Source organism: Pelodiscus sinensis, chromosome 21, assembly GCF_049634645.1.
Source record: "Pelodiscus sinensis isolate JC-2024 chromosome 21, ASM4963464v1, whole genome shotgun sequence".
NCBI lineage: Eukaryota > Metazoa > Chordata > Testudines > Trionychidae > Pelodiscus > Pelodiscus sinensis.
In genome coordinates, this window is record NC_134731.1 from 15,324,893 (window position 1) to 15,344,498 (window position 19,606).

General features: G+C 57.2%; 1 protein-coding gene across 1 annotated transcript in view; it reads left to right on the forward strand.

The window, feature by feature from the left end:
* The first annotated feature begins 6,258 nt into the window (after positions 1-6,258).
* The window catches only part of LOC102452366 (uncharacterized), an 87,797-nt gene continuing 74,449 nt past the window's right edge, over positions 6,259-19,606 (forward strand). Inside the window, exon 1 of the mRNA XM_075904953.1 lies at positions 6,259-6,501. Within this exon, the coding sequence (XP_075761068.1) occupies positions 6,278-6,501 (224 nt within the window). The 5' untranslated portion in view covers positions 6,259-6,277. The remainder of the gene's footprint in view (positions 6,502-19,606) is intronic.

Here is a 19,606-nt window from a genome sequence, read left to right on the forward strand (position 1 = left end):
CTGCTGTGCAGGAGGCTGGTGACTCATAGACTCACAGAGCCGGAAGGGACCTGGAGAGGTTACGTAATATGTCACGCAGCGTCGGGCACCGATTCCCATCTCTGCTGTAGGCCGATGCTGCAGGGCCAGGATTTTCAGAGCCACGCAGCCGATGCGCTGCGCAGAGGGGAAGATCCAGCATCTAGCATGGCATCAGAACCTCTGCATTTCCAGCTCCTGGATAGGGCTCCCCCTCTCCGGTTTAACGTTCCAGGCCCAGCAGCAGCTTTCTCCAGGCACAAGTTAGTCTCTGATGGTAAAACCAATGGAGCCAAACTTTTCTTGGGACAAGAATCGCTCACAAGGGAGAAGCCTGAGCAGGAAACTTCTTGTTCTGGCGAGATGTGGCTGGATTCTGTCTTCCTCCACCTGCGCGACAAAGCAGATATGTGCCAAGGAAAAATGTACTAGACTCTGCCCAAAAGAGGAAGGGTGGTCTGTCATGTGACTTCTGCGCCATGCTGAATTGTTCACTCCATTGGTGGGGGGTGATGAGTTGGCCTGGTCTCGGCCTGCCACCTTTTGCTTGGCCGTTGCAGCTCATGCCCCTGAGGAAATTGTCCCATGAAAAAGGACTGAAGAAAAAGGCTTCCTACAAATATGGAAGGGTAATATTCCTGGGCCAAATCCTCTACTGCTGTAAGTCATCCTGGCCCCAGTGGCTGCCACGCTACTTTACACCAGCCGTGGCTCTGGCCCACTTGTGTTCAGGCCTCCACATGTAGGGCTACAGCCGTGGTACAGGGACACTTCCACAGAGCTGTGATCAGAGATGCTTTGCTCACTGGGGCGGAGCACAGTGGCCCCCAGGCATGCTGGGCACAGTTAAGGAATTTCCCCCAAAAGATGGGATGCACCCTCCAGCCTTGCCTTAAGAGACGGAGCTCTAGGCTTCTTCAATACCCCCAGCAATAAGGCAGTATGGGCTAGTGGGTAGGGCCTGTGACTAGCAGCCAGGAGACCTGGTCTCTAGTTCTAAGTCTGCCACTCAGCTGTTGTTTGTCCATGGTCAAGTTACTTATTGGTGTCTTTCCTTCCCCTTCAGCCCTTTGTCTGGTTAGACTATGGGGTGGGAAGCGTGTCCAGCCAGCCGCAATGGCTTTGCTGCATGCTGTGTTTTCCCAGAGCCACACACGGCCTGTGGCAATAGGATGTGTGGATCTCCACACACATCCTTTGCCCCCCGCCCCCCTTTGGTGGCAGCCAGCATCCCTGAGCAGAACAGGCGGAGGTGGCATTTTCTGCACAGCATCGGAGCCGCTTTTCTCATGTCTCCCCACCCTCCCCCCCACCACCTCCCCCATTCCACCTCCAACAACCGCAACCTCCTTAAAAGCTTCCGCACAGGCGGCAACAGAAGGCTGCGTTGCCTGGCAACCGGCAGTCCATGGGATTGCGTGAATTAAAATAGCTCTGGGCGTTGACCCTTTGCAAATAAAGTTGGAGCAGTTAAAGAGCCCTGTGGCCACCATGTACCCCTGTGGCCCAGAGCCATATGTCCCCGTAGCCGTGTGCCACCCTGCGGGCCTGACTCGGCCCTTCCTCCAGCCAAACCCTGGGGCCTGATGCAGGACATGCTTCTGGGGCGAGTTGCACCCCCAATCTCCAGTCTATCGGGTGCTTTACAGCACCTGACGAGAGCACAAGAGCCTTGAAAAAGGGGAACCAACTCTTGGGGCTACCTCCCCTAGTATGAAACACACCAGTCCCCTCCCTGTGCCCAGGCAGGACATCCATGGGAGCCATTGACTTCAGTGGGTTTCAGGCCAGTTCCTAGATCCATTGAGCATAACCCCATTTCACAGATAAGAAAACTGAGGCACAGAAAGGGGACCTGCACCCTGAGCTCCCCAACTCAGCCCTTTCCTGTTGGGCTACAGAAGTCCCTTCCTGTTAGCCCTCCTGTCCAGATAGCTACCACACTCAGTTTCCCTTGTGACGCATGTCACCTTAAGTCATGACACGGCCCCCCACATCCCGCCTGGTGGCGCTCTCGTGGTGCTGAGCGCCCTGCTCGCCTTTCTGAGTGGTGTTTAATGCCCATCCTGTTTCCCCTCGCGACCTCCGCCAACCTGCTCGTTATATTTGTGCTCAAAGCTGCCGGTTCCTTTCCAGGATCTCACATAGAGGCACTAATAAATCCAACCTTGCAACTCCGCGGTGGAGTGCAGCCCCCCACGAGTGTTCCCAAGGGGAAACTGAGGCACAGGGCTGTGCGATGACTGGCTCAGAGCCATGGGTGGCTTCTGTGGAATTGTGGGGAAAGTGCCCACTTCTCGGGGCCCATGCGCAGAGGTTAAACGACTCTGCCAAGACAGGCAGGGTCAGTTTGTTGCATACATGGAAAATGGTGACTATCTGAGCAATGAGCTGTGGTGGGGGGGCAGCCCCACTTCGCTGCATTGTGCCTGCGCATACGACTGCCAGGCCCAGCGGCGTGTCCCGCGGCTGAGGAAGGGAGCTGGCAATGGGGAGGCACTGGCATCCCCTGGAGCTGTGGAAGGATCTCAGGGCATTGGGCCTGGCCTGGCTTGCCCGGCGATGCCCTCTCCTAGGCACTGCGCCCTCCTGGCCTTCCTCGGCAGGCCCCCATCCCGCTCAGGGCCTGGGAGCTGGACGGTTTCAGCGAACAAGCACTCGCCATAGGGGGAGACAGCGCCCCAGCCTGTGAAGTCAGTGTGGGCGTCAGTGCTGGGGGAGGGGCGTTATCTCTCATATGTGTGGGCGCGGGGCTAGGTGGCCGGGGGGCTCTGCTGAAACTCCCCCCGCAGCTCCCTCCAGATGGGCAGCGCCGTTCCCTGGCAAACCAGCACCAGCTGGAACTGCCCCCTCGGTGATGGATGGGTCTCTGCTCTTTGGCCAAGTGGGCCCACGCTTGGCTCGGGGCTGGACTTCTCGGCTCCCAGGTGCTCTGGGCGCAGCAGCAAGAGCTGTTGATGCCTTGCCTGGATGGGCCAGAAGCTCCTGGCTCCCTTGATTTTTCCCACCATGCACTGCGGCTAAGAGACAGAGGCACAGTCCGGACATGCTTTCAGGCGGTAGGGGAGCCTCTTGGCCCAGACGTTCCACGGAGTGCCGGCTCTGGAAGGCACATTTCCCTGTCTCTGTCTCTGTCCTCTACCTGCGGGGAGGCTGTAGGGTTCTGGGGACTCGCTCCCTGGACGGGGGAGAGGTTCCTGTCTTCGTTCTGTGCCCCAAGACTTTTGCAGTGGGCACCTGGTCATCATCATCATTAAGTTTTGAACTGAATTTCCTAGCCTACTTTCCAAGCAACACGCAGCAGCCAGATTTCACCTGCAGGCTCTGGGGATATGGGAGACTTCCTCGTGTGCCTGCTAATTTGCAACCGGTACCTAATCACCGTCTCAGCTTGCAGGGAGCTGTGCCTTTCCTCCCAGCATGTCCTGTGCTCTCAAGACTTTCTCCTTAGCACAGGAGCTCAGCTGGGTTTTCCTGCCATGAGGATTCAATGTAGCCACCACAGAACCTCCCAGCCTCATGCAAAAGGCCCGGCTTGAGCTTGTGTTTAATGAAATAATCCAGTTAACACGATGACGCCAGGACGGGTGGCGCTTTGTGGCAGCCAGGAAATCAAAAGAACGGAGATCTGGTCTCCAGTTGCATGTCTTGGGCAGGGATGGGGCGGGGAATCAGAGCATCTACAAGCGTTGGCAGAAGGCTGACTCTGGCTTCCCTTGAAGCCGAGGACCAAAAGCCCCATTTACCCAAGGAAGGATCAAATCGAGGTGCAGGGAAGCGGTTTTAATGCTGCCCTTGCCGGAGGGGAGGAAACCGCCTCTGCTCAGCTGGCTGTTAGCATTGAACCCAGAGCTCAAGAGCATGAGATGCTCCTATGTACATACCCTGGGAGAGGTAGACACGTTGGAGGGGAGGGGAGCCGGTTCCTCCCCAGCATCATCTCTGCTGTGGGGGGAGGGTTAGGAGAGGCAGAGCTGCAGCGGTCCCGGAGCTGTGTGAACCCAGCTCGCGCTGCCCTTGGAAGCTAATCCTGCTGCGGCTCTGCAGTTTAAATGTAGTAAGAGCCGGGCTGCCTGCACACCCAGCTCCTCCTACATTTAAACTGCAGAGCTGCAGTGAGGGTAATGAGCGCCCTCATCGACTAATCGAGTAGTTGATGGAAAGTCCATTGACTATTCGATTAGCTAATTAATTGCAGCATAACGTCCCTTGTAGGGACAACATCCGGAGTGGCCTGCACAAATTGGAGGTTTGGGCCAAAAGAAACCTGATGAGGTTCAACAAGGACAAGTGCAGAGTCCTGCCCTTGGGATGGAAAAATCCCAAATCCTGCTACAGGCTGGGGACAACTGGCTACAGTTGATTACAGAGCTGAGAAGCTGGATAGGAGTCAACAGGGCGCCCTTGTAGCCAAGCAGGCTGATGGCTTATTGGGCTGCATTAGGAGGAGCATTTCCAGCAGGTCTAGAGAAGTGATTATTCCCCTTTATTCAGCACCGGGGGGGGGGGGGGGAGCACATCTGGAGTATTGTGTCCAGTTCTGGGCCCCGCGTTACAGAAAGTATGTGGACGCACTGGAAAGGGTCGAGTGGAGGGCAACCAAAATGATTCGGGGGCTGGAGCACATGACCTACGAGGAGAGGCTGAGGGATTTGGGTTTGTTTAGTCTGCAGAAGAGAAGGGTGAGGGGGGATTTGAGAGCAGCCTCCAACTCCCTGAAGGGGGTTCCAGAGAGGATGGAGAGAGGCTGTTCTCAGTAACAGATGACAGAACGAGGAGCAATGATCTCAAGTTACAGTGGGGGAGGTCTAGGATATTAGGAAAAATGGAGGGTGGGGGAGCACTGGGATGGGTTCCCTAGGGAGGGGGTGCAATCTCCATCCCCAGAAGTTTTCAAGCCCTGGCGGGGATGATTGAGTTGGTTGGTCCAGGGGGGCTGGACTCGATGATTCCTGGGGGCTCTGCCAGCTCTAGGATTCTGTGATCTTACCCCCTAGGCACTGCCAGCACTTAGCCAGTAACAGACTCCCCCAGCTCTGTGCGTGGTCCCCTTGCCTCGCCCTCCTGGGAACCCAGATTGGAATCCAGTTGGAGTCGCTCCCTTGAGCGTTGCCAGGTGTGGGTGACTCTGGCCTTGTGCGGTTTGAAAGGCCGCTCTCCCTGCCATGTCCTGGGGCCACGTCCCGGGGCCACGTCCAGGGGCCACATCCCTGCTTCCTGTCACATGTCCCGTGGGCCTGCTGGCGTGAGGACCTGAAAAGGGCCCTGCGGAGTCAGCACCTGCCGCAGAGTGGGTTGCAAAGTCCCAGCCAGTCGGGCTTGTAGGCTCCTGGCTCAGAGGGGTGGGGGCTGCCTGGGGCAAAGAGGAAGATGGGGTTGGGGGGTTGCATGGGCATCGCCAAGGGGAGCAGAACCTTGATGGCTGGTGATGCTGCATCAGCAGGAGAAGAGCCCCGCCTGGCTGCCACATCCCTGGCATGGGCTAGCGCCGTGTTTCTCAACCTTTTTTTATAAAGTGCCCCTTAAAACAATTATAAGTGCCCCCAGTACCTACAGTTTTCAGACACACACAATTTTTTTCTACCATTGCAACATATTGGTTTAAACGACTTAATTGTAGCCAGGCAGGTGATGAAATTTTGGGGTGTAAAAAGTACAAAAATAATAAAGGGCTGTAAAATTTACAACAAAAATTCAGTTTCCTCCAATTTTCAGGGGTGTTGACGTACCCCCCAGACGTCTCTCGGGTACCCCTGAGGGTACTTGGACCACTGGCAGAGAAACACTGGGCTAGTGAACTGATCCGGTTTGAGCTGGAAATCCTGTTGACACGACACATCCAGATGCCGCTTCTAGTCAGGTGGCTGAGTGAGGCCACGGGGGCAAAGCAGAGTGGCACCCCAGCGGGGCCAGGGATGGGATGGCCTTCGGAAGGAGGGTCTTCGAGTGATGCCTTGATGGCTGGGTGACCTGGGATCTGGGCCCGTCGTTTTTCGTTCACTCTCCTTTCACTTGCACCCCCAATTCCTGGCCCCTTCCTGGCCTAGAAAGGCCGCCTTTGTCGGCTGGGCTCCCCCCAGGGCTGAGAAGCAGCTTAGAACAGCTCCTCCCCCACGGAGCTGTCAGTGTGGATTTAACAAGGTGGCTTAGCGCTCAGCCGGCTTTTTTCGTCCCTCCGGGTTGGGAAGTGGGAACTGACTTCCCCTGACGGTGTTTCTGTCCCTTGCAGGGGCTGTGGAGTTGCAGGGCGGCCGCCCGCATGGCACTGTATAACAACGGGGCCAAGATGCCGTCCCCCCAGGAGGCGGCCAATGGCTTTGCCCAGCCCGGCGCCTCCGGCACCTGGCCCAAGCCAGAGGAGGAGGTGCGGCTGGTGGAGCCCAGCCTGGTGAAGAAGGCTCACCGGGAGATCCTGGATCACGAGCGGAAGCGGAGGGTGGAGCTGAAGTGCATGGAGCTGCAGGAGATGATGGAGGAGCAAGGGTGAGTGATGGGGCTTCTGGAGGAGGCTACAGCCCTGAGGGTGGCGTGGGGGACCCGGCTCCCGCCTAGCAAAGCCCACGCTGCACAGTGCAGCCTAGACACACCCCTCTCCTGCCGCGCGGGGTCCTAAGAGGCCACATGCCAGCCAGGCCATCTCCCATCCTCCCCCCAGAGCAGGGCCGTGTCTGGGACTCCCAGGTCCCCAGCCCCACATACAGCCTGGTCTGGGGACTGAATTTCTCCACCACGCGCCCCACTACCACCCAGGCCTGGGCTGCTCCGTCATAATAAAGACTTAGCATCTCTCTGGTGCCTTGTGCACCTCCAGTGGGGATTTTGAAGTTTAAGCAGAAGCTCTTCTGGTTGGGGCCATGGGCCGTTGCCTCATTCCGCCCCATATCACCTGGCCCAGGTGAAGGCGCAGGCCCCCACGGTACCAAGCGCCCGGCGCGTCCAATGGAAGTTCAGAACCTCACTCCCTTTGAGGAGCTGGGCCCGAGTGGCTTCACCCAAGAGCGCAGGTGCTGCAGGCCCTGCCGCCTTCCCCGGGCCCGTCGTGGGGAGGCAGAAGTGGCAGAGAGGCTGGGTGGGGGAGGAGGCGGTGCATGTGGCGGTTTCTCTCCTCGGCTCCGTCTAGACTCCATCCCTCTGTCAACAGAGGGATGCAAATCAAGCACATCGAAATTGCTAATGAAGCTGTGATTTAAATATCCCATGTCTTATTAGCATAAACATGGCCGCTGCTTTTTTCGACCCTCAAAAAATGAGGTTTATAGGATCTGTCGAGAGAGGGTTTATTTTCAACAGATCCGCATCTAGACTGCCGTTTTTTTTTCAAAATGTCGAAAAAAGTGGTGGCCATGTTTATGCTAATGAGACATGGGATAATTTAAATCCCGGCTTCATTAGCAATTTCGATGTGCCTAATCTACATCTCTCTGTCGGCAGAGAGGTGTAGTCTAGACACACCCCTTGATGCGATGGGTCGCTGTGTCCGATTGGGATAGCACCCAGGTCAGGCTGCTGCTACCAAACACGGGGCCCCATGACGGACCCCCTGTTCCACCCTCCTCCTTCCCAATTGTGCTCATGCCTGTCTCCCAGCACATCATGGATCTACCCCATCTGGCCCCGAGGAGCACAGGGATCTACCCCCTCTGGCCCCGAGTCCTGCCCCAAGATGGGCCTCTTCTTCGTTCCCTCTTCCCCCATCCAGGCGGGTCTGTGCCCTCTTGGGATCTGCCCCACAGTATTCGGGGGCCAGATCCGACTGAGCCCGGCCTGTGGGTGACTGCAGAGAACGATCGGAGTGTGAGCCCGAAGCGTAACGTGTCCACGCGTGTCTGTCTCACTCAGAAGCGACAAGGTGGCCAAGCGGCTGCCTCCTGGTTCTCCAGGCGCTCTGTGTCCGATCACAGGGGAACCGTCTGCCTTCTCCACACATGACCCTTCTTTTCCATCTCCGTCGCTCTCTCCCGGCCTGTGCTGACAGGTTCCCACCGTAGGCCTTTCTGCAGCTGGGTAGGCAGGCCAGACGACATCGGCACTGACAGCACCCAGAGCTGTCTGGGGCTGCCAGCGGAGGGCCGGGAGGAGGGTGGTGGTGCTTTCACACACGCAGAGAGGCTGTCTCCATCCTTCCGGCTCCGAAGGCTGGCCCGGATTCCTTTGCAGCAAGCCTGGCCCCAGGCCAGGTTCTCTGGCTGGCAGCGCAGCCACGCAGAGCGTGTCTCTCGTCAGGGCGCAGGCGGGACTGGAGAAACCAGGCACAGTTCAGCCATAGGACTGAACCCAGAGGAAATGCCCAGCGGAGTGAGGTTCGGAACGCGTCCCCGCTAAAACAGGGCACACGGAGCTGGGGGGAGGGGATCTAATCATTCGAGCGCTGGGTGAGGAGAAGGGGGTGGCTTGCGTTGGAAATATGCCTTGGCCTTCCCCTTTCAGTCAGGGACACAGGAAGCGCCAGACTGGTCATGCCCGCAAGCCACTTCGCCCAGGGTCTCGTCTCAGACCACGCCCAGCGCCTGCGAGGAAGGTGCAGGAAACCTCACCCGCGTGCAGGTCTGATCCTTGTTGGAGGCTGGGAGGTTTTGCCCTTCCAGACTGGATGAACGTTAACAGTTCGCACTCGGAAGCACGAGTCATCCTGTGGCGCCTTAGAGCGGGGGAGGGGGCAGTAATATTTGATTAGGGACCACACCAAGGTTTTGGAAAGTAGCCAAGGGCCACATTGCTCTATGCAGAGGGCCTGGGTGGGAGGTTGGGTACAGAAGGGAGCTCGGGGGATGAGACTGGGGTGCAGGAGAGGGTGTGGGGTCTGGGAGGGAGTTTAGGTGAGGGAGGGGCTGTGACTTGGGGCAGGTTATTAGGATGCAGGGGCCAGGAGGGAGAAGGGGCCAGGAGGGAATTTTGACCTGGGGGAGGGGTGTCAGGGAGGTTCAGGGGCCGGGAGGGAGGAGGGGCGCAGGAGGGAATTTTGACCTGGGGGAGGGGTGTCGTGGGGGGTTCAGGGGCCGGGAGGGAATTGTGATGGGGGGTGGGATGTATGTGCAGAGGATTTGAGTGGTGACCTGGGGCAGGGAGTTGGGAAGTGGGAGGGGCTGGGGTGTCAGAGGCAGGAGCTGGGATTGGAAGCAGGCTCAGGCCGGGGATCAGTTACCTTAGGTGGCTCCCGGCCAGCAGCCCGACAGGGTCCCTGAGGCAGGCTCCCTCCTGCAGCAGCCCCAGCCACATGGGTTCCCTCCACGTGTCACTCAGGGCCGCGCGAGAGACTCTGCGTGCTACCTTGCCCCCAGGCCAATCATTGAAGCAGGGGGCGGGGCCTGGGAGTGAGGGAGCGCGTGAACTCTCTCGCCCCCTGCCAGGGTCACGCGGCACCTAACGCGAACCACCAGCTGTTTTGAACAGCTGGCGGCTCCATCTACGCCCACACGCTCCTGGTGTGGGGAGAGACTCTGTAAGCTCCCCTGACCCCTGGCCAATCGGGGCCTGGAGACGGGGCAGGGACACACAGTCTCTCACCCCCCGCCTCCCTCCAGGGCAGGCCTTGATCAAGTGGCTATGCCCACCCCTGCCTAGGAGAACAACAAATACATTTCTATCTTTGAATCTTTCTAAATCCTTGGCCTCAGCTAAATCCAGTGCCAGTGAGTTCCACTGTCTCATGTTGTATGTTTCAGCCCCCATTGCTCCCGGTCTGGGTCACATCCTCCAGGCTCAAGGGACTCCTAGTCCCCGGGCAAAGGGCAGCCGGGGTACCGGAGGGTGGTTCTGAGAGACGAGGCAGTAAATATGTGTTTCCTGTTGGCTACATTGTTCTCCCTTCCTATTGTGGGGAGAGGAGGGGGCGCCTCTCACAACGTCATTGGCCTGACGGAGAACAAAGGCCACACACCTCAGGTGCCTGGTTCCCAGATTTTTAAGTGGCATGTGGGGGCGACTGGCCCTGAGCACGTGAACATCCAGCCCTAGGCTCTTCCGAAAGCTGGATCTTGCAGACACCCAGGGCCCTTGGCAAGATCCAGGTTAGGAATTCGGTGCTGCAGAAATAACATGGGTTTGAGGTGAAGGAGGAGGGAGGATCGCCTGTGCTTTGAGTGAGTCATTGACAGGACCGTAGGAGCGGCCAGGCTGGGCCAGACTAAGGTCCATCTAGCCCAGTGTCCTGCCTGCCACCAGCAGTCAGTGCCAGGTGCCCCAGAAGGAATGAACAGAACAGGGAACCATCGAGAGATCCACCCCCTGTCACCTATTTCCAGCCTCTAACAAACAGTCTAAGGACGCCCTTCCTACCCATCCTGGCTAACAGCCATCGGTGGACCTGTCCTCCATCATGGGTTTGCTTGCTTCCTTGCACGAAGTTAGACCTGAGTTCAATTCTTTTCTCACACCCAGACTGGGAAAGTCATGTTGTCGCTCCGTGCCTCGGTTTCCCTATCAGCACACCAGCAGGTCATTGAGCTGTGCTTCTCCAGGCTGCTGTGAGGCTAAATGCAGCCTGTGGGTACTAAGGGACTAGCACTAACCTTGTGTACACAAAGGGGGCGGGGGCGTGGTGCAAAGTTTGTCTCTGACAAGAAAAGTCCTTGACAAGTCAGAAAAGCCCAGCAGCGAGTCTGACCTCCAGGCTACACTCCTTTCTGGCTTGGTTTAGGCTTTGCACAATGGTAACCCGATGTCAAACCTGACCGGCCACCCCCGCGGGCACTGACCAAGTGGGTTCGATCCTGCGGCTGTGTTAAAGTGCAGCTCACTCCGGTGGCCGGCCTCGAGGGGGGCTGAGCATAGATTCAAATCTACGCGCTCGGCCTGTGTCTAGCTTCCCAGGCCTTGTGTCTCCTCAGGAAGACACCCCCAGAGCTCTGCTCCTGCTCAGTGCATCTTCCCATTGGCTGCTGCTGGGCCAGGCCTGACATGTGCTCAGCCTTCAATACGGCGCCAGGGCTTCGGCGCAGCTCCACCGCCAAACAGTGCTGGGAAGCCCCGACCTCCTCCTGTGGGTTGCAGGGCTTGGGCAGGAGGCTGCAGAGCAAATGAAGCCTTGGGAAGGATCGGAAGGCTCCCTGGCTTGGCTCCCAGTGGAGGCGGGAGAGGGTGTTGCTTGGCTGGCTTCGTTTCCCGCCGCTCTTGGTGAAAGTCGCTGATAAATTATTGAGTTTTTCAATTATTCCCTGGCCTGCAGGGGGGCGGAGGAGGCAGCACTCGACCTGCTCGGCGCGCTGGATGGGATTGGATGTCACGCTCAGCCCAGGCAAACGGGGGGTGCGATTCGGACCACCCAGGCTCTCCTGCCTCCCCACGCTTGGCCCATCGCTGGCCTGACAGGTCTAGTCTCTGCGGCATTAGGGCCGCAACATGAACCAGCAGCAGGGAATGAAACGCTGGGGGTGGCCGGTTTGTGGCAGAGGCCAGGGCTGGGTTTCCAGCTGGCTTGGAGAGCCCCTCCATAGATCGGTGGGGGCCCGACCTGGGGAAAATGTAACGACTGGTCTATTCTGTTCCGTGGAGATGCTCCTCATCATCGGAGCCCCTTCCGGTCGGGCAGCGAGCTAACGCCTGCCACGTGTTCCTTCAGCATCACCATCCCTTGAGCCACGGGGTCTAGGTTTAGGAGACCCCGGCAGCCTTTTGGCCCTAGAGCCCATTCCATTTAGGGTAACAAAAGGTGTCTGAATTCGCGTAACTGCCACTATCGCAGGGTAGGGCTTATTGCGCGCTAGCGGTGGCGCCGCATAAGAATCCCAGAGCCTACGGCGGCCACAAGCTAACCGCTTTCGTGCAAGGGGGAGGAACTCAGGTTTTAGCATGGCGGGGGCGTGGTTCAAAGGCTGCAACTAACTCGTTTAAAAAACATTTTTCCCTCTGAAATTGAACATTGTGGTCTGGCTGTTTTCCCAAGTGGTTCACTTGAAATCGCGCCTCTCGCTCGGAGCGAGTCTTTTCTTTGCGCCGGATGTAGATGCGTGGCTGGCAGGAAGGGCAGGCTGTGTGGGGCTGGTGTAGTGACGGGGCCAGAAAGGAACCTCTGCCTCCCTCCTCCCTATCGGATAGGGGGGCAGAGTCTGGGTGGTGGTCAGACCTGCAGGGGCATTTCCAGCAGGAGAGGGTGGGAATCTTGCGTGATTCTGAGGTCGTGGGAAATTTCTGCCACCTTCAGCCAAAGACTGGCAGCAGCAAAGCATGCTGCTTTGTGCGCTCCCTGTGGACCCCAAGCGCCGTGTCAGACCCCAACCCAAATCAGATCCAAGCAAAGATGGTAACGCTGACAGAAATTGGGTTTTTATGGTACTGATCAGTGAACGTGTAGTCAGCTGGCTTGGTTGCAGATGTTCTGGCCTTCCCTTTAGAACTGGCTTCTCTTTCTGGCTCTGCCACTGGCCCATGAGGTGTCCTTGGGCAAGTCATATTCCTACCCCAGGCCTTAGTTTCCTCATCTCTGAAACAGGGATCATAACCCCCACCGTCCTCTGGGAAGCCCTTGGAGAGCCACAGATGGGAAGTGGCAAATTGTGCCCAGGCCTTTCTCAGCCCATAGCTTTAGGGGGGTTGCATGAAGGGGCTGATCCTGCACTTTGGGATCTAGAATGAAACAGCCTGATCTAGCTGTCTCCTTCGCCTCCTCCTTACGATGTCTCTAAGGGCTGATGATTGTAGTACGAATTGGCTGGTCCAACTCCAGTCCACTCATTGGTTTTATTTTGCTTTGATGGTTTGAATTTAGCGGCGTTACTAAAAGCTCAGCTCCGGAGGGATGTTTTCTAGATCTTTTTAGGCTTGTCTAAGAATTTTAGCAACGTTTCATACAGAAACGGTCCGTGGGTGACTAAGATGGGTCCAAAACCTTTGATGGCCTTGGAGGTGGCTACTCAACCTAAAACCTAGCCCGGCTGCCCCTAACTGAATCGGTGGGTTTGTCTGAGTGCAGTCAGAGGTGGGGCTGGAGCAGGGAGACAGACCCAAGCTAGTTTGGGTCTAGCTAGCACCACCAACAGCAATGAAGTCACAGCAGCGCTGGCCTGTACTTGTCACAGCTTCGCTGCTGCTGCTCTTGGAGCTTGGGGGTCTCTACGCATGCCGCAGCTACCCCTCTGATTGCAGTGGAGACGTACCCTTAATTGACACCCACCACAGGGACCCTCTTGGATTTTTGAATGAAAAGTGGCCCTATGAATGGAGCAGACTTATTGGACTCCCGGGCCCCAGGGGCACGAGGAAGGACAGCAAGATTGAACCCTGACATTTATCCTGGGGCCTGTTCTCTGAATTGGGAGAGTGGTCCGTGCACAGGGCATCAGGACTGCAGCAAGCGGAGCCAGGGCTCGCTTCCAGCAAGTGCTCTGGTGCAGATTTCTGAGCGACAGCGACTGGCCGAGCCCCGGCTTTGGAGTCTTGTTCAATTGCGTTATTGAGCGTCTGTATTGTAGCCTTGACTTACGGGGGGAGGGCGAGTTCTCCAGTGTGGCCGGCAGAGGCGCTGGATCTAAACACCAGCAGATTGCTACCTCGCCTTGTACCGGGGCTTCCAGGGTCGACCCTGGCGAGCGCAGTCTGACTTTCAAAGGGGTTCCACCCGCTTTATATTTCTGCCTTGGCCTGCAAAGGCCTTTTGAGGAACTTTGGGTTACAGTGGAAGTCGCAGCTAGGAACCCTTTGGTTCTCCTGGGCCCAGGGAGTCCTGCCTCTGGGCCTCCACTTGCCCAAATAATGTAACAGGACCCAGGCAAATAGACGGTAAGGCACCAGTGTGCAAGGTTGCCCGGTTGTGCGTTAGCACTGCAGGCTTTGGCAGGTCCTCGTTAGCTGACAAAAGGCTGAAAGGCCCATCCTGGCCTGGCTGTGAAGGTATCAAAAAGCTGGGAGAAAGCGGGTGGGAAGATCTACAGAGGTCACAGAGAGGAGGGGTGGGGAATTAGAGACAGGATTATCTCCACTGACCACTAGGGGGTGCTCTTGCACCACCGCAACACAGCTGCCAGCCCAGGTCTCTGGCTACTAACCAATGGGCAGGGGCGGATGAGAGTGCGGCGGGGCCCAGGGCAGCGCCGCGGGGCCCGGGCAGCAAAATTTCACGGGGTCCCCCCCTTTGACACAGCGCATGCGCCGTGGTGCCAAGGCGCATGCGCGGGGCCTCGGGAAGCGCGGGGCCCGGGGCAGCCGCCCGCTCCACCTGCCCTAAATCCGGCGCTGCCAGTGGGGCATGTCCCCTCTGATGCAGCACAAGGAACCCTCAGCTCTTTAGATCCTCTCCGGCCTCCTCCAAAGGTGCTAATCCAAACAACAGGGCCCGACGGGTAGCATCACAGACCGTAGAGATGGCAAGGACTTGCCTGTCGGTGCAAGATTGTCCCCTAGGGGAATGCTTGGCCACGGACACTTTACTGTTGAGTTCTGGGCCCCATCAGGGGTGTTTCAGGACGTCTGGATTTTGTCAGGCCATACGCTTAACCAAACCGTGCCTCAGTTTCCCCAGCTACAAAATGAGGGTTAAGAGGCAGCCTTTCCTTCACAAAGTGCTTTGAAATCCATGGATCCAGCTGACTCGAAGAGAGTGAGGAAGAAAGTCTATGAAACAGATGCGGCACTGCAAAGAATCTCCAAGGCAGGGAGTGTATATTTTGTTACTTTTGCTGTGCAGTGCCCAAGGAGTTGGTCCTTGAGTTGGGCTTCTAGAGGCAGTGTTATCTAGTGGATAGAGCACTGCAGTAGGGCTCAGGAAACCTGGATTCTATTCTCAGCTCTGCCAGGTGGCCTGCTGGGTGATCTTAGACAAGTCACTTCCGGCCCCCTTGTGCCTCAGTTTTCCCCGTGGTTTGAAAGCTACTGGGGAAAACTGCTGTGTAAGAGCTAGGCATTATAATTATTGGGTACGACTAGAATAATAATTAACAAACAGAAAACATGAGCATGCGCACCCACGTACAAAGGAATACGAAATATAACCTCTCGCGGCCTGTCATAGGGGTTTCACTAGCACCCGTCAGCACAGGATTAGATTGACGTGTCTCAGCACCCACCTGGCCTGATTTCTAGCAGAGCTAGAATAAGGGCGAGATTTTAAACAGCGCTCAGCACCCAGCATGCATCCGAGGCCTAGAGGTCCAGATCCTCAAATCAGTGGAAGTCAGGTGCCTAAATACCTTTGATCTGGGCCCAAGTAGTTTGGAAACTCCGGTTTATAGTGTGTATAAATACATCCCATTCCCATCTCTTTTCTGCATTTCCTGCCTTCGTTTCCTGGCTTGCCATGGGGTGGCTGCTTTGCATTTAACACGCTTCCCATTTTTGGAAAGGAAACAAGAAAGTCGCAGCCCCCGTGGAGAGGATCCACTTGAGAGAGGCACAAACCCCCCTGTGACATGTGTTGCCACTGTCCATTACTTCGTCAATAAGCCAGACTGTATTAGAAGTGCAGCAGCCCAGGATGGAGCTAACAGGAGGTGCCGGCTGCATTCCGGCAGCAATTGAGCGTCTGAGTTCTCGCTCCACCTTTTATGTCACCAAGCAGTTTAGTCACAGAAGATCTGTCAGCAGGCAGACGCAATCTGCTCTTCCGAGCCCTCTCTAGCTGCGTAGGTGCCCTGCTCATTCTGGACCACTCCACAGATTGATGTAACATCATTCTTTGTACTGCCTCTTGATGCCCGGGAGTCAGCTTATGGCTGCACTGTACTAGCACAGACTGAGACGGGGCTTCGAACTGAAATGCACAAGAAGGTGGGGAGGAAAGAAGGATCCCTACTGCTGTTTTCCAGAAGAGAGACTGTGAAGACAGATTAAAAAGACTGGGGCTTTTCAGCTTAGCAAAGAGGAGACCAAGAGGGGCTAGGATAGAGGTCTATCATATGACTAGTATGGAGAAAATAAATAAGGAAAAGTTATTCACTTGTTCCCATAACCTAAGAACAAGGGGTCGCCAGATGAAATGAATAGCTAGCAGGTTTAAAACAAACAAAAGGAAGTTTTTCTTCATGCAGCGCACAGTCAACCTGTGGAACTCCTTGCCAGAGGATGTTTTGAAGACCAGGACTTTAACAAAGTTCAAAAAAGAGCTAGAGAAATCCATGGAGGTTAGGTCCATCAATGGCTATTAGCCAGGATGAGCAAGAATGGTGTCTCTAGCCTCTGTTTGTCAGAGGCTGGGAATGGGCAACAGGGGAGGGATCACATGATAATTCTCTGTTCTGTTCACTCTCTCTGGGACACCTGGCATTGGCCACTGGTGGCAGACAGGACATTGGGCTGGATGGACCTTTGGTCTGACCCAGCCTGGCTGTTCTCATGTTCTTAAAGAGCAAGCCAGGAGTCCGGGAGAGAACAAGGACCCAGTTCTGCTGAGGCCCAGGGTCCTGCCTTCTCCATAAGGGCTCCATCCATTCTGTTCTTCTGCAGTGCCGCAGCAAGAGTCAAAGCCCAGGAGATCTGAGTTAACTGTGTGGACATCCCACACTCAGGGGCGCGTTCCTGCTTCTCCATCCCCTGCTTAAAACCTGCTCTGAGACCAGCCAGTCCCATGCACTGAGCAGGGACCTAGCTAGGCCAGTACCTGGCCCCAGCACAGCAATAGCGGAGAGCCTCGCAGTCTGTAACCTACCTCGCCTTACCATGCCCCCAGGAGGCAGCACAGGGCTTTACGTCCATTTTACAGATGGAGAGCTGAGGCTGAATGACTTGTCCACAGTCACAGGGGGAGTCTGTAGGGACTTGAACCCAGGCCTGTGACCTAACCACTGAACTATCCTTCCGCCTCATTGTGTTGCGACCTTTCCTACTTCTCCGAAGGTCCCTGACAATCGCTCGCTGCCCCAGTGTCAGAGCTGAACCCCAAAGCCTCTGAAAGGGCCGGCCTGCCTTCGACTCCCTGTGAACGCCGGCATTGGTCTGGCTGACTCTTCACAGCTGCTAGCTGGCAGGTTGCTGCATGGGGAGGCAAGGCCGTTCACTGGTTCTAGATTCCCAGCCCTGCTGCTCCCCGGACTATCCCCGCCCTTGTTCCCGTTGCCCAGGGCAAAAGGCCCATCTAGCCCTTCTCCTGAACATGACAAATCACCTCGTCCTGGCCATTTCTCTTCATCCCCAGGCCTTTGAGCCTCTCTTGCATGCGCTGTCCTGCCAGGCTTGATAATGGCCCTGCGGCTTTGCTGGGCTGCAGCCCCACGCTACAACCTGCGAGTGATGCCGAGGGGGGCAGTGAGCGGTGAGGGGATGGTACCTTTGCAGGCAACCAAGTGAGACTGATCCAGTCCTGGTGCCACATTTTTGAAGGATGCTGAAGAACTGGGAAGGGGGGTGCAAGGAGAGACAGAGCCCCCCAAATAGCCCACAGGGCTGGAGACACGGCCTCCCAGCTAGTGACTTATGGAGCTCGAGTCATGTGGTGAGTTGGGTCGGAGCTTGGCTAAGCTGCTGAGTTTCATGGAGTTTCTATCAGTCACCTTAAATCAGCAGCCTCGGTGTAGGTGTGTATGGGGCTGGATGGATGCTCAGTGTGTATGGGGATGGATTGATGGGGGGATGGATGGATGCTGAGTGTGTAGGAGGATGGATGGATGGATGGATGTGTGATGGGTATGTATGGGTTGAGCCCTGTATAGATACAAAATTCATATCTGCATCCATATGTGTATCCGCAAGACTAAGCCTCGGCTATCCACAGCCCTACCCACACCTGCGGCTGTGGGCACCCCTGGCCATGAAGCAGGTCTCTGTGGATTTGCAGGGGCTGAGATGTAGGATAACACATTAGACAAACTGAGTCACTGGACAATAGATTGGTCCAAGGATGCAGCTTCCTGGCCAGCCCTTTGGGGTTGCTCCTCTCTGACCTCCCTCCCTCCCTCTCTCCCTCCCTCCCTCTCTCCCTCCCTATCCTGGCAAACCCCATGACTGCCCCACCCCCCAGGGCAGTGCCCAATTGTGCCAGGCCCTGGCACACTGGCTCCAGCGTGCACACCTTACCCGCTCTGCGCCTGGCCCCCAAGAGTGGCAGACCCACTGACTACTGCCAGCTTCTGCTGCGAAACCCCCGTGCAGCGCTGCCCGCGGGGGGTGCCGAGCTGTCCAAAGCAGGGCTGGAGTTCTGCCCAGCAGAGATGGGGGGCTGCCTTTAGGGCCTGGGTGGCCATGCGATGAGGCAGGCTGGAGGGACTGTCGCCAGCTGCCGTGCTAACGAGGCCATTTCGGTGTCAATGAACTCATTCATATGAATTCCTTCCGCCCTGCCCAGCCCGCATTGCTGGGGGAACTCTGCGAGGGCCACACTTTCCAAGAGTTTCAGGAGATTAAATCGCCGTAACCAGCCTGGGCCAGGAAGGGAGGCCAGCCATTCTGCCAGCACCCAGCCCCTGGCATCACCATGCCATGGGCTGAGGCCTGGCACATGGGGAGGGTGGGAACCTGCCCTGGCTGGCCCCAGAAAGGCAGTGGCGTTACCCTCTATTTGGAAGAGGAAGCAGCTTCGGGGAGCTCTTGGAAAATGCTGACCTTGTGGTGGTGATCATAGAATCACAGAATCATAGGACTGGAAGGGAGATTGAGAGGTCATCGAGTCCAGCCCCCCGCCCTCAAGGCAGGACCAAGCTATAAGCTCAGCATCCCATACATCTGCCGCTTCCCCGCATGCGCAGACACCTTCACCCCACAAGCCTGCAGCCCTCCCCTACACCTCTGAGCTCCCCAGCAGCCCGTGTGCACCTCTCCGGTCCCCAGGTGCATGCAGCCCCCCGTTCTCCTGGGGGCTGTTGGGGCAGCTCACTGCAGCCCTGCTGACTCTGCATGTGCCTTCACCCTGTGCTCTTTGCTTTCCTGCCTTGTCTTCCCTGTTCCTCTTCCCAGCTCCGGGTCCCCCCGGGCCTGGGCTCCCCAGGATGAGTGCAGCCGATCTGTCAGTGTCTCTGACCTGCTGGAGGCCCGTCACTGGGCAGGGCAGAGCGTGGCTACTGGCACTTCCTGGTGGCAGGGCAGCCGACCCCAGCAATCTGGCAAGACCAGGCCCTGTGGAGCAGGGCTGCTAAGCCCACGGTCACCCAGATCCTCCTGCTCCGCAGAGCATCCGGAAGCCCATGGGTCTGATGCACCAGGGGACCCAAGCTGCTCCGGCCGAGATCCTCGCAGGCTTTTCTTTCTTAGTGAAGGAGCCTTGAATCCAGCCACCCAGCCCAGGAACGGGAGAGAAGGGCCGAGCAGAGCGGCAGTTGCCAGCTTCTCTGATGGAAGTAGCTCCTGCAGCAGCTGGGGGAGAGGGGCCGCGCGTGCCAGTGAGTTTACAATCTAAACAGACTAAGGGAGGGAGGGGGGTGCCTAAGTTGCCGAAGGTCACACCGCCCGTCCACATCTGAGCCAGGGTCAGCTCTCAGGTCGCCTCACGCCGCCTGTGCACTAGGGGAAGTGGACCCAGACCCAGAACCCATGGGGGGGAGGTCACTTTGCACACAGGCGCTGCATGCAGGCTGTCAGTGGCTGCTTCACGCCACAGCACTGAGACGTGTCAGGGCATCTCCGGTGTCCAGCCTTTGCTGACACTGACTGACAGGGGCGGGGGGGGGGGCAGGGGAGGGAAGCAGACTGGCTGTGATTGCTGGGGGAGGCCTCGGCGCAGCGGAGGACGGTG